The 13,926-nt window shown below is 31.2% G+C and overlaps 1 protein-coding gene across 2 annotated transcripts; it reads right to left on the bottom strand.

Moving 5' to 3' along the window:
* Window positions 1-1,011: 1,011 nt before the first annotated feature.
* Window positions 1,012-7,897, bottom strand: LOC114394333 (ubiquitin carboxyl-terminal hydrolase 23-like). 2 transcript variants are annotated; one of them, XM_028355965.1, is made up of 11 exons: window positions 7,474-7,897; window positions 7,104-7,218; window positions 6,783-6,893; window positions 5,980-6,152; window positions 5,182-5,508; window positions 4,809-4,934; window positions 3,853-4,419; window positions 3,202-3,312; window positions 2,483-3,125; window positions 1,979-2,087; window positions 1,012-1,594 (listed from the first exon to the last, which is right to left on the bottom strand). In XM_028355965.1, the coding sequence occupies exons 1-11, from the start codon at window positions 7,750-7,752 to the stop codon at window positions 1,435-1,437; spliced, it is 2,721 nt and encodes a 906-aa protein (XP_028211766.1). In that variant the 5' UTR covers window positions 7,753-7,897; the 3' UTR covers window positions 1,012-1,434. The 2 variants fall into 2 exon arrangements, with proteins under 2 accessions (XP_028211766.1, XP_028211767.1); XM_028355966.1 differs by having other exon boundaries at window positions 1,020-1,594; window positions 1,979-2,072.
* Window positions 7,898-13,926: the final 6,029 nt, after the last annotated feature.

Raw genomic sequence — 13,926 nt, 5'->3', positions numbered from 1 at the left:
GTATCATCACATTGTTCTTCTTAGAGAAAGCACTATGGCAAAACACAAATGACATTATCTGTTACATTAATCATATATTAGAAATTAATCACCGTAGTTTTTTTTTACTTTTTATGTCTTCAATTTTGTTTTTGTGTATATACAATATATCTACCATTAATAGAATCTTATATGTTTAGTCTAAGACAAAATAATTTATAATAGGAAAAAGTTGCTCCTATTTTTTATTGCAAATTGGCTCAGTTTGAAACTTTTGAATTCAGTGAATTTGCACATGTCTCTTAGTTGGCTTAGTTTCTTTAAGTGTTTCATGTTCTTGATTTTTCCATAGTTATTATGACAAAGTTGTATCACTATTTGAACCAATGTGTTGATTTCAAAAGAAGTTTTTGCTTTTTCAGTATGATGTCGGTTAAACAATTCAGGCTATATGTTTCAAAAAAACATATCAATTTTATTATCTCAAATCAAGCATACAGACCACATAAAAAATAACTAAACCATATTTTTTAAAAGAAAATAAAAAAAATATAAGACATCATCAAAGTAATTGATCCCTCCCTTTTCTAGGACAACACTTTCAAAAATAACATTTTTCCATAACATGTATACATATAAAAAAATATTTAAATATTTATTGACATATTTACTTATATATATTTATTAAAATTTAAACTATATAATTAATAATATATTAAAAACTTAAAATAATATAAAAAATTATTCTTATAAATTTATTGTCCATGCAACACATAGGACACTACACTAATAAATTTAGAAATGATACATTGTAGTATCCATCTACTGAGGTTTACAATAACATACAATATTCAAGCATCTAAGTTAAGACCTCTTTGTAGTTGTTAAATTCAGATTAGTGCTATGTTTGATTTCAATTAACTTAATCCATCATCCCGTTTTTTCTAAAAAATTAAAGTCAACACACTTAAACAATTCCTTTTATGTAATTCAAACAAAAGCAGACTTACATTTATGAGGCTTATAAAAAAAGACTGCAATTATGAATCAGGAGATAAATTAATTATCCTATACATTTTTTCCTAGTACATGAAAATATAGTACCTAAATCCAAACTCAAACCAAAAGCAAAATACAACTTCGATACACGACGCACGCGCTTCGTAACAAAATTAAAATACAGAATGTCTTGAATAATTAAAATTCATGAACAAAATTTCTGAGCTACGGCGTGCAGCTACTACAATAATACAGTCTGAAAATGAGAAAAGTCCAACAGGAACACAGGTGCACAAAAACCCAACCCTATGCGGACAATGATGTGAACCACCAAACGAATTTTTTTTACTGGAGAAAAGAATTTAGGTAGGTGCTCTCTTCATTACACTTTCAGCGTTTTGACAAAATTGCTACAAAAAAAGCCTGCAAGCAATAGAAGGCATAGAGTTTTGGACGTCATATCCTAAATGGAGGGTTCCCTGAGCAAGATTGGTCAAACTTTGCCCTTTTAAACTTCGATTTCTCGACTGCAATTTCTTGAAAAAGATTAGGCCCACCAAAGCTATGCTTGAAGCCCCTTATCTTCTTCCTCTTCCCTTTATCATATTCTTCATCCCTGCAAATTGTGGCAGCAAGATACAAATTTATAAATACATATGCAAAAATTATAGATCAAAATAGCCAAGTCACACAGTAATGACAAATCCCAACTCCAAAGCCTTCCCCCACCAAAAAGCCAACATTATGGTGAATAGCAGCCTGTAACTGCATAAAGACCATATTTTATCCATATCTCTGAACAAAACCTGCCTAAATACACTAACATTTCCCTTTCTTTACATTTGAAACCAATGTACCAATTATTAGCTAAAGGACCAGGTCAACAAGTGCATCTACAAGGCAAGATACTTTAAAGGTAATCATTACATCATATTTTGGACATGACAGACCACATGACTAGATATAATAAACAAGAAACAACATATAGCTGAGCTCTCACCATTCATCCCCGACATATCCAATGCTGACAAGTTTGTCATTCTTTGACTCCAAATGCTGAGATGAAGGTAATTCTATATCATCCCAACGTGCAACTGTATGAAATTGAGCTAAATTAATAGAAGCAGTTAGTTTATCAAGGATAACATTATTTAGATGGCATTAGGTATGTAGAAAAGATTCACATTCTAGACCACTTTACAGTAGAGTGTCCCTTTAATGTTGATCATACACATACTGAAAATATTTGTTTGGTTAACTTGAAGCATTAATGTGCAACTTGTGTAGCATTTAGATATGCTAAAATGTGCAAGCAGACATGTATTTACTTGAACATAAAAAAGTATATTTATGAATGATACAAATCCAAAGACAGCAACATCAACAATTATGCAAGTCCGCCTTATACAGCACTAGAGCAAGCATAAAACCAAAAGGATGTGGAACATAAATTTAATGTATCATGCTAGACAAAACCACAAAGGGAATATCACTAGAAACTTACCAACTGTCTCCTCCAGACCTCGACTAAGCATACTCATTAAACCATTATGCATTTGATCTCTTCTGCTATCTTGTGCACTATCAGCCTGTCTAGCTTCAAATTGACTTACTATTGAACCACTCCCGGATATAATTTCAATTTGCGCCGCTGATGCAAGCACAGCACAGCTATGATCAATTCTCTTCCTAAATTCCCCTTCAGCCCTATTTTCTATCAGAGATTCATCACTAGATTTAAAATTAGCACCAGGTCTATAACCAGCCTTGGTTGCTTTACTTTCAGAGCAACTTAATAACAAAGGAAATACAACAGGTTTGGCATCTTCTGATGAGAAAGCAAGCTTATCCATCTTGTCTTTGTTTGGATTCTTCATACCCAAAGTGCGGCGTTTACTTCTTTTGTGATTCTTCTTCCGTGGGCCCAAGTATACCATGTAATGGAAGATTGGGCGAAGATGCATCCAAGATACCTGATACCTAAGGAACTTCTTTTTTGATTTTTTCACAGGCTTTTGATTAAGACTCGCTGTATTCAAAGATGTATTTACTGACTCGTTAAGAACCAGTCCCTGAGAACCAACCAGATCTTCATACGTCATGCTACTTGCTTTCTCACACACCGAACCAATTGCAGAAGTTCCAAGCTAAAAATATAAAGATAAAGTCAATACATAAAAAAATCATGCTCAAAGCAGTAGGCACACAGGATAGCACAGAAACCTGATGGTTAACTTTCGGATGAATTAGTGATGTCTTAGGGCAAATGCCATTGGTCATATTTGTGCTTGAATCTTGAGGTGCAGCAACATCAACTATCTTGACAAGATTTTTCTAAGTGAAGAGAAAGGATTCACAGTTCAGTAATCAAGAAAACAGAAATAGCACCAGCTCATAGGAGAGGCGAAATAAACCATATAATACCCATAATCCAACCAATTCATCCTTCCTTAAATGCAATCCAATCCATCCATCTATTCCCAATCCATTGGAATATTCAACTATTAAAAATGGATCAAGTGGGGTTCTTCTTGATGCTATTGAAAGCTCATTTCTTCTTTTTGTTGATACTCCATTACTATATGATCCACTGACAATAATATTGCAATAATTAAAAATGGAATTTTTAAATACTTTTAAATGGAACAGTTGGATATCCATCCATTAAAAAATTATATATGAATGGGTTGGATGGTTTAAATTAAATAGGTCAAGGATAGACTGGATTTCTTCAATAATTAAAAGATCACAAAAACAAATAAACGGATTTTTTAGCTATCATTATGATCCAATTCAAAATTTACCCAAAACATCCAATTGACATCCCTACCGATTCAGCACAAAGAGGATATCGAAAGTATTGGAATTATGTACCTTCGGAGACTGACATTTTCCATCAGTAGTGAGTTCACCATTCTGGGGATTAGTGGATGAGGGCACTATTGAAGGAGAATCTTTAATGCCCTCTTTTGAAATTACATTCTCATAGCGCAAATTATTTTTTTCTCCAACTGGTGCAGCCAAAGATTTCAGATTATGAGGGAGACTATAATCTTTTCCAGAGTGATCTAATGATGACAAGCATCCAAGTTCTGATTTAGCTACAGACAGTCCATCTGGTGAGTCATTCTGTGCCTGGGCCTTGGAAGAAAGTTCAGATCCATGTCTTTTACTTTGCATCAAGCTTTCTGCTAATATGACATTATGCTTTTGCAGAACTAGAGCATCCTTCTCGGCTTTATTTTCGATGGTACCATTTGGATATTCCTGCAATACATGGTTTGAAGTTGAAGATTCTCTATTTCCATTCACATTAGTCTTCATATTTTCCTTCTTAGCAATGTCAACAGGCTTCCTTGGAACAATATTTTTTCTATCACGAACATAAAACAACATGTATGCTTGCTGGTTTAAAACTTCCCGCTCACTGACATGACTTACCTGTTTCAACAGTGCAAATTGGGTTAAAATGGTAAATAACTGACTTCAATAATACAGCAACAAAAAAAAAGCACCCTTGGGTCTGGCTTGGCTTTATACAGTATTGCTACAAAAGAAGTCATCATTCATCAATACATTATTTATGCAAGCCATTTCCATTGGCAAATATCTATTTTTCAATGTTTTTCAATATCATCCATAGGCAAATATAGAGTAAATAAAGTTCAAAAAATGCTATTCTGCATGATAATATTTATTTTCCTTTTTAGTTATCCGCATCTTGAAACACTGACTGCTTTTACCAAAGCTTATTGATATTCATAGTAGTGCCAAGATTTGCAAAAACCATAAAACTAGAAAAAGAAAACCATAAAGCATATTTTCAGTACCCGGTTGTCATCCAAGGTATACCACATGTTATTTGAAGTGCGAACATAGCAGTAATAGTGTCCAGAATGAGTGCTGGAACCAGCATGAACCAGAACGCCATATAGAGAGTACTTTACATCTCCATCCTGCCAAATGGAAGAAAATTGAAAGAAGCATAATGTACCATTTTAAAGTTAGAAACACATATCAGTCAATCAGCATACCAAACATTTCAAAACAAGAAGCAACAAAAAATTCTGCATGGCAAAACAAATATTAGAGATATTTTGTATTTTATCTCTCAAGAACTTTGCAAGAACAATAGGAGGATATGTAGTAAGATAATTTATATCAATTTCAAAAATATATATTACTTATTACTTATTTACTTACATACGAGCCACTGACAAAAGGTTTCAAGTCCAGTGCACAGCCAAATTGAATCTTCTTTTTAATCTTTTGTCCAGGATCATGGGCGTGAAACCGCTTTAAGTGGATCGTTAGCACATAAGGTGCCTTATGAATTGTTAGCTGTTTGAGAGCCCTAACTTTCTGTTTGCACCGTTGACAATGGTACTCCTTCTCCCCTCCATCCAACCATTCTGCAGCCGTAAAATTTGAAAGTGCTTTTTGCAATGAATCTGCCTTGAATATTTCAAGACTTAAATCTAAGAAAGGATCAAATTTGTTGGAGCAATAAGAACACTGGTGGCATTTCACCTGGAATAGGCAACCAAAGAACTTTTCAATTGTTGTAATGAAGTAATCATGCATTGAAGAAAAAACCCACTATAGTTGAGACAAGTTATAGTCTTGTTAGATGCATTTCCTTATTGGATATTGCATAGATACTTCAAATACTTTTAGATGCAGCTATATAATTTTTTTTGCTTTAATTTTTTAAAGTTTATAACAATAAATATTGGAATACTACAATAATCAGACAAAATTTAGTATTTTATTGTGTATTTGATGAATTGTGCCCATATTTTAATTATAAACTCTCATGATTTAAAATGTTTATTTTATATTAATTTTAGATGTTGAATTATATCAGTCTTGTATCCTAAGATTTTTAAAATTTTGCATATCCCGATGTCTGTGTCATATACTTTCTCTGTTCTTCATACATAGCTCAGCTAGTAACAACATTGCTCACTAAAATTCCACCACAAAGCAAGAAACAGTTACCTGACTCCTGAGACGACCACCAAAAATTTTATGAACAAAACTTTTCTCATAAGCACCAGGTGATTCACTTGGTATGCCAGAAGGCAGGCAACATTTATGCATACACTCAAGTAAGTTCACCATATACTCGTGTGCATCTTCCTGCCTTGCATTTCGGAAATTTCTTGATATGCCTGATCTCATGTCAGGAATTACAAATTTCAAGCAAATAAAAGAGGAAAGGGACAGGGAATAGTGCTTATTGTTCATGGATAATAAAACCAAGTAATAAACTCTCTAGTTAACTTGAAAAACAGTATTATACCTCGTCTAACAGAATCAAACACATGAAATCTTGTTATTGGCATCATACTCAGCTTTTAGACAGAGTAAACAACAATTTGCCTAGCCTTGTCACCTTATCAGCTGTAAGAATAATAAATTATGTATGCATTCCTTTTCCATTCAAAAGATGAAAAGGGTAAACCAGCAACGGAGAAGTTCCTAAGAAGATGCATAAGGGCAAAACTATAAGTTGGTAAACAAATTTCAATAAGCAGGTATTTTCTGATATATTCATATGGAAAGATGTGAAGTTCGTTAGAAACTTAATGGATTAGAGAAGTACATGCTCAATGTAAACAAACTTCCATGCCAACCATTCTCCTCAGCTCAAAGGAATACAAGCACAAAACACAGGAAGATGCAAAAATGAAGCAGATTATTTTGGACGGTGGCTTAATTCTTATCAAATGTCTAAAATGAGATATAGGAAATGAAAAATATTTGTTCAACCATACATCAAACACCAAACATAAGGATACATCGTAGATTCCCAACCAAATCCTCTGGGGATAATATTCTCCCAGTCGATTGCAGTGCACGACTAACATGATTCTGTATTGCACACAGAGCACAAAATCCAGCAACGTGGCCTACAATGATTGTAAAATATAATAATAATTAGAAGCTCAATATAACAATAATTTCCTTCGTGCGTATGCATCATTGGCAACTAGAAGGAAAAGTTATGAAAAAATAACCCTGCCCAACACCAAACTGAACAAAGCTAAAGTGATCCATAAATGAAGTATTTGTTATCTAACAGAAGAGAATGGAAAATGAAAATGTTGAAAGTCACTCACATGAAGTTTTATGCTTCCCACTTTGCAGATACGCAGCTAGAGGTTCTGTATATGTCAAACACTGCAATACGGAGTTCAGAAAACAAGTGTTTCCCAGATTTCGCAATCCAGCTCCCTGAAAATCATGAATAGCATCCTTTGGTACTGAAAAATCATGAAAACTATGACATGCCAAAGCCATTTACCCAGAACACGGAAAATATGATCATTTTATTTGAGCTTAAGGTTTAACGATAAAACGGAACGTGTCGAGAACAACTAAAAAGGACGCGAAACGAAAAATGAAAGTCTGTAGCAGAATCAAGGATTCCTAATTAGGAGTAAACAAACTTTTTTTTATCTCAAATTAGGCGATGAAAATTGAACTCACTATTCTTCGGAAGGTAATTCCGAAGCTGAGCTCCGGATCCAAGCCGTACTCGGAGAATTCGGAAGCGTCGTGTTTCTTAGCGACGGAACCGGAGGGTCGAGGCTCGGAGGAGGAAGGGTTTAGGGTTTCGATGTGGAAATCGTTGGAGAAACCCTTGAAGGGCTTCTTGACGGGAAGAAACACGATGTTTCTCGACAACAAGGGAGTGGCGATAGTAGTGGACGAAGAAGGATCTGGCGGATTCGGAGGCTCCGTTTGGATCACGATGGTTTCAGCCATTGCTGGAGTTCGAGAAGCTTCGAAAAGTGGGAACGAGGGGAAGAGGGGAAGAGGAGAAGAACAATCACACAGAAGCAGAGTGGAAAGAGAAGTAATAGTTGAACATGGTGGCTACTAAACCCTACACCGCCAACAATGCAACACACTCTTGTGCCTTTTTCTTTTTCTTTTTTATTCTCTCTCTACAATTATCAGTGGTCGGGCCCGGGCCCGGCCCAGAATGTAGTGTATGTGTGCGGCCTTGAAAATCTTGGGTCGGTAATAGAACAACTGGGCCACTCAAGCCTCAACCGCGTGGATAGATTTTTACTTATTCCTACCCTTTATTAATTATGGAATCTAAATCATTCTAACAAAAGTTAACAAATAGAAATTAATATTATCACGAAATATATGTTTATTCAAATCAAAATTCATTGTGTTGATTTTATTATTTTATTTTTATAATTAAATCATTAAAATATAAAGTTTGAATTGATTCAATTTGTCTTCAATAGAATTTACCATTAGACTTGCTGAAAAAGCCTTTTAAATTTGTATCATATTAAAAGAAGTGTAACTCATTGAATAAGTTACATGAATTATTATAAATCTATTGACACGGTCTTCAAGTCCTACCAATCAAATAAAATAATAATTTTCATACAATAATTTTTTAAAATTTTAGGTTTAATAATTTTCTTTTTTTAACCTTTAAAAATTATTTTTATAATTATTGTTTCTATTTTTTAAAACAAATGAAAAATGTAAGTTTATTAGTTTTTCATAAATTACAAAAAAAGTAATGCATATATTGATCCTAAATAGAGAGATATATAAATACACGTTAGTTTCTTTAAATGATTTTATTAATAATTAAATTTTTAATCAATACTATATATAATGATACGTCTATAAAAGTGACATTAAGGTACATTTTATTAATCTATCTAACTTTTTGAGAATTTTTGAAATTAAAAGCTTTATATTTTAAATTTATGCTTTTATTTATTACTTGTAAAATAGTTTTTATTTTAAAAAAATTTAATCCAAATTTATTAATTTTTCAAAAAGGTTTTGTTAGCTCTTAATTCTAATTTAATACATGTTTTTTATGTGATGCTGATGAAAGAAGAAAAAAAGGAAGAAAAAAGGAAAGAAGAGTGCACCACATGATTTTCAGAACTTTTAGAACAGGGAAGGCATTACAGGAATTATTGGGCCCTGTTTCGGTGTTGGGCTCGGATAGGTATATCCAGTCCGAAACATTGGTAATTTTACTTTTATGTCAACGTAAATCTCGACGAAAATTATCAAATTTTTATGCAACATGATTGTTTCTTCCTTTTTAACTAGTTGGTTGTGCCCGAATACTTTTCCCTATACAAAAAAAGTTAAATGAAAATTGACACAGTATGTTTTTATATGGAAGTAATTCCTCTTAAATTGTCTCCTAACCATTCAAATTTTTATCTAACTTGTAGGGAGATGTCGCCACATACAATTAACATGCTGCACAATTAAAGCTACATTGTAGGGATCTGTTAATACTTAATACACATTGTTTAATAGGGGCATGAACAATTTCAACTGCAAAGATGATAAACTTATTTTGAAGCAAAGTAGCCATTTAGAGGTTTGAACTTTGGAATTTTAAATGGCTACAACAGAAGATTTGCTCAAACATACTCTACCTTTATAACTGACACGCATTCAGGATTAGTAATGTACATATATCCATCAAGTTAAAAGTCTCCTCATTTTCAATTTACCTTAAAAACTCCTTCACAAAAGAAAGAAAAAAAACCTCTTTCCTTGCCTCTAAGAACTCTTTGTTATCACTCATATCAAGTGTATTCTAAATTTTATTTGATCTTGCTTAGAAGGTTGATAGCTAGTAAAAGTATTTTTAATAAGCACAGGATAAATGACACTTGACATGGATATTCTCACAAACAAGTCCTTTGTAATTTTAGTTATCCAGCAACCAATTTGTACGTAGCATAATGAACTAAAGCCAAGTTAACTTGCTCTATTGAACTTATGACAGAACTTTTGTTCTAGTGCCTACTAAGGAATACCAGAAAATATGATTGTACTTGAAACTTATTACATAAACCAAAAAATCTCATCTATTGATTCAAGTATGAGCAACTGATATGAGAAATCCCACATATTTACCAACTCATTCTGTAATATACTACCGCATACTACCGAGTACCATCGATTGTAGGAATTTCATCTGCACAAGGATACATGAATCTGCCAAATATCCACAGTTCAAATGAAGCACCACTTCCTTCCAAAGATTCAGATCACAAACAAGGGGAAAGGATGAAGTCCTTAACACATGTAAATACACAACAATTGCTTATTGAGAAAGTTACACCTAATATTTTTTGGTTCCATTAATTCACCTAAATGGCCCTGCAATACCAATACCCTTTACCTAATGGCCATGGCCTAACGCCATAACCTACAACAAGTTCATGTAGAAAAGGAACATAGAAGACAAAGTTATACAAGAAAAAATAACCGTTGTTCATCTAACTTTTGTGTCAACAATAATGACAATGGCATGTAACTGCGGTAGTATAAAATAAAACATTATGCAAGTATCACTGCCATACCAAAAGAATAAACTGTTAGACAACGGCACGTCAGGATGTTAAAGTAGTATGAGAAAGAACCAAATCCTTTTATTTCGTTGGCTAAAATATGTCTATAATAAATACTCAAATTTTTTATTGGTTCCCTAATAAAAAAATCATTTTTGCTCATGATAAAATAAAAATTTTATTTATAATTCTTAACACTATTTTTTATCCCTGATAAATTAACGAATTTTGTATTTATTTCATGATAATTCTTTTCATTTGTTATTAGTTTCTTTGGGGAAAAAACTAATAACAAATGAAAAAATTTATGAGAAAACAAACAAAAAATTTATTGTTTATTAGGGATTAAAAAAATATCAAGAAGCAAAAACAAAATTATTTTATTAAGGACTGAATAAAAAAATCATAAAAAAACAAATACAAATCTAGATATTTATTATTTCTTTCATATCTTACTTGTTACTACAGTCTATCATACTACTATTGTACTTCGGTGAGTTAGTGATTTTATTAGTGGATTATCTAGCAAACACATTGAAAATGCATAATTTTAGATGAGGGATTGAGGATTAGTTTGAAAAACTTCATCCTTAATAATAAAACCGGTTCTTCAAGTAAAAACTAATTATATCATATGATCATTACTAGCCCAAAGACAGACAACCGTATCCACATTTTTTATCTTTTGGGTAAGACATTAGTTGTAGTGTATAAATGGAATATTCGATTTTTTTAACAATCTAAAAATATAATATCATTATTTACTTCTTGAGAGGGAAGTGATTGACATTCAATGAGAGTAATGGGGAGTAGTTGGTGTGATTCGAATTGAAGGATAAAATGTCTCAAAATGTGTACACCATTCTACCCACATTTTTTATCATTTGGAATTGGAACTTTTATTGCAGTTAACTGAAGTAGGAAGTTGAATAATAATAATAATAAGTATCGAACCTTATTTATCCAGACCATGATGGACCAAGTCCATCTTATAGGTTGCTCTAGATGTGTGATTGATGGGGAAGAATGAAGATGAATAAATGCACCATACACTTGTATTACCATCTCTGAGTATACCATGCATTGCTTGCGGCAAATATAATGGAACTGGATAATCGTTTGACAAACTGCATTGTTAACATTCACTAATTGGCTTTAAATGTTTGGTCGTACCCACCAAAAGTATGATAAGACGAAGATAAACTATATATATGATGCCTTTGAGTTTAAGAAAATTTCCAATCATGTAACGTCTTTTTTAAGCTTCGTTACTGTAGAGCCAATCCCAATTTTAATTAACCAAAACTCTGCTTCTAAAGCATTCGGTCTCATCCTCGTTCCACTCCCCTGTCTCAAAAGTTAAAAAAGAAAGGAAGATTGTGACTATCACATAGCCACCAAACGCTGTCACAAATCAAGCTATTCTTAACAACTAGCAATATATTATTTGAAAAGGGTTTACATATGGTCATCTCTTCATCATGGTTGATCTTTTATTAAAGGAGTAAATATTTATTTTCATCTTTGATTTTATTAGACGCTGACAGTTACATGTTACATGTTTAAAAGATGAAAAATTAAAATTTTGAGATCGAATTTATAAAAAAAAAAGTGATAAATTAGTACTATAGTTAGTTTTTTCCATTCACTGAAATAGTTGTAATTACTTGACACTTCAGTCATTACATGACAATTCATGATTGTCATGTGTCATCCACATGGACAGACACTTGTTAGTTGTTATCTACTTGTTTGTCACATGTTATAAAATTGATTTTTTGATTTTGTCTCTAAATTTAACAACTTGTTGTCATTTTAATTTTTGAATCTAATCACTTAGTGATATTTTGATTTTTAAACTTAACACATACGATCATCTTGATCCCTGAAAGTATTTTTAAATTTTCAATTAAGTCTCATGTTACATAAAATTATTAACATATACATTATCATATTCTCTCACTTTTTGTTTTTTTATGTAATTTCATCATTTAAATTATATTATAAATATGAAACTAATTTATGAGTAATTACATCACAATAATAGTTGTTAAATCTAGATATTACTAACAAAATTCTATAAAATTTCAAATAAGATATTATACCCAAATTAAGTTATTATCTTATATGTTATTAATATTTGTAGAATGTTAGATTAATTAATTAATTAACCTTTTATGGAATAAAGTTAATGTCAAAAGGGTAAATAAAAAAAACTTGACCCATTAATCGTTTCCTTACATATTCTTTTGTAATCTTCACAATGTTGTTCAACGATTGAGTATTAACAAACATGACTTACTATAAGTTAAAAATATATGACCTACAAAATCAAGCATACAATATAGTAAACCCATTGAGTAAAATGATCCATTTTGTATATATATTTTTTTATAATTTTAACTTAATAAAATATAGTAAATAAATTAATAGCGATTTCAAATATAAAATAAAATATTTTTAATTTATATACTTGACAAATATTTTTCATTTAATTTTCATTACCATAAATAATTATTATCAATATGCTAACATTTATATGTAGTGTGATACTTAATTAAAAATTAAAAGTATTTTAGGGACCAAAATGACAGGACGTAATTAAGTTTAGAGATTAAAATATCAATAAATAGTTAAGTTCAATGAATAAAATGATAACAAGTTGTTAAATTCAAAAACCAAATAAAAAAATTAATCTCTTGACACTTGATAATCATCATTAGTTGTCACGTCATCATTGAAAACATTACGTAAGCACAATCATTTGAGTTAACATAAAAAATTAATAAAAGAATTAATTTATCATACTTTTTGTAAATTGAGGGACACAATTTTAATTTTTTATCTTTAAGGGACCTAGTTACAAGTGCATAACAAATTAAATGACGAAAATTAGTATTTAACATTTATTAAAGTCATTTGATATTTTTAAAATAGGTTAAATAGTCAAATTTATTCTTAAAGGTGTGAGACACTGATAAATTAATCCTTGAAAGATGAAAATTTAAAATCAAACTAAATGTGCAAAATAATAGGACAAATTAATCTTGTCGATGATTTAATAATAAATTAGTCGCTAAATTTTACAATTTATTATCAAATTAGTCCTAAAAAGTACAATTTATTATCAAATTAATGCTTGAAAATTACACCTTAATAATAAATTAGTCTCACAAATTTAACGATGAGACTATTTTTACATGCTCAATAACTAAATTTATATTTTTAATGTCAGGTACTAGTCTTTCATCGTATTGCACTTTCATAAATGAATTTGACTATTTAACCTTTAAAATATTATATTATCATATCTAACAATTAAAATGGATTTTTTTTTTTTGTTTTGCTAAAAACTACAAATCACCGCTTACAGCAAAACTCTCTTTATATATTATATTCTTAATTCTTAAACTTTTAAGACCACTGCCCAAGTTAGAATTAACACTATGCAGGATAGAAATTTACTAATAGTGCAAAAACTATCTTATATAAATACTGATTTGAAATCTTCTCACAATATCACCTTAGAGTAGGATCCTCCATGTCATGTGCAACATCATTGAAAATGGAAAGGAAA

Source organism: Glycine soja, chromosome 2 (assembly GCF_004193775.1).
Source record: "Glycine soja cultivar W05 chromosome 2, ASM419377v2, whole genome shotgun sequence".
Classification (NCBI taxonomy): Eukaryota; Viridiplantae; Streptophyta; class Magnoliopsida; order Fabales; family Fabaceae; genus Glycine; species Glycine soja.
This window is presented reverse-complemented; position numbering and strand designations above follow the sequence as displayed.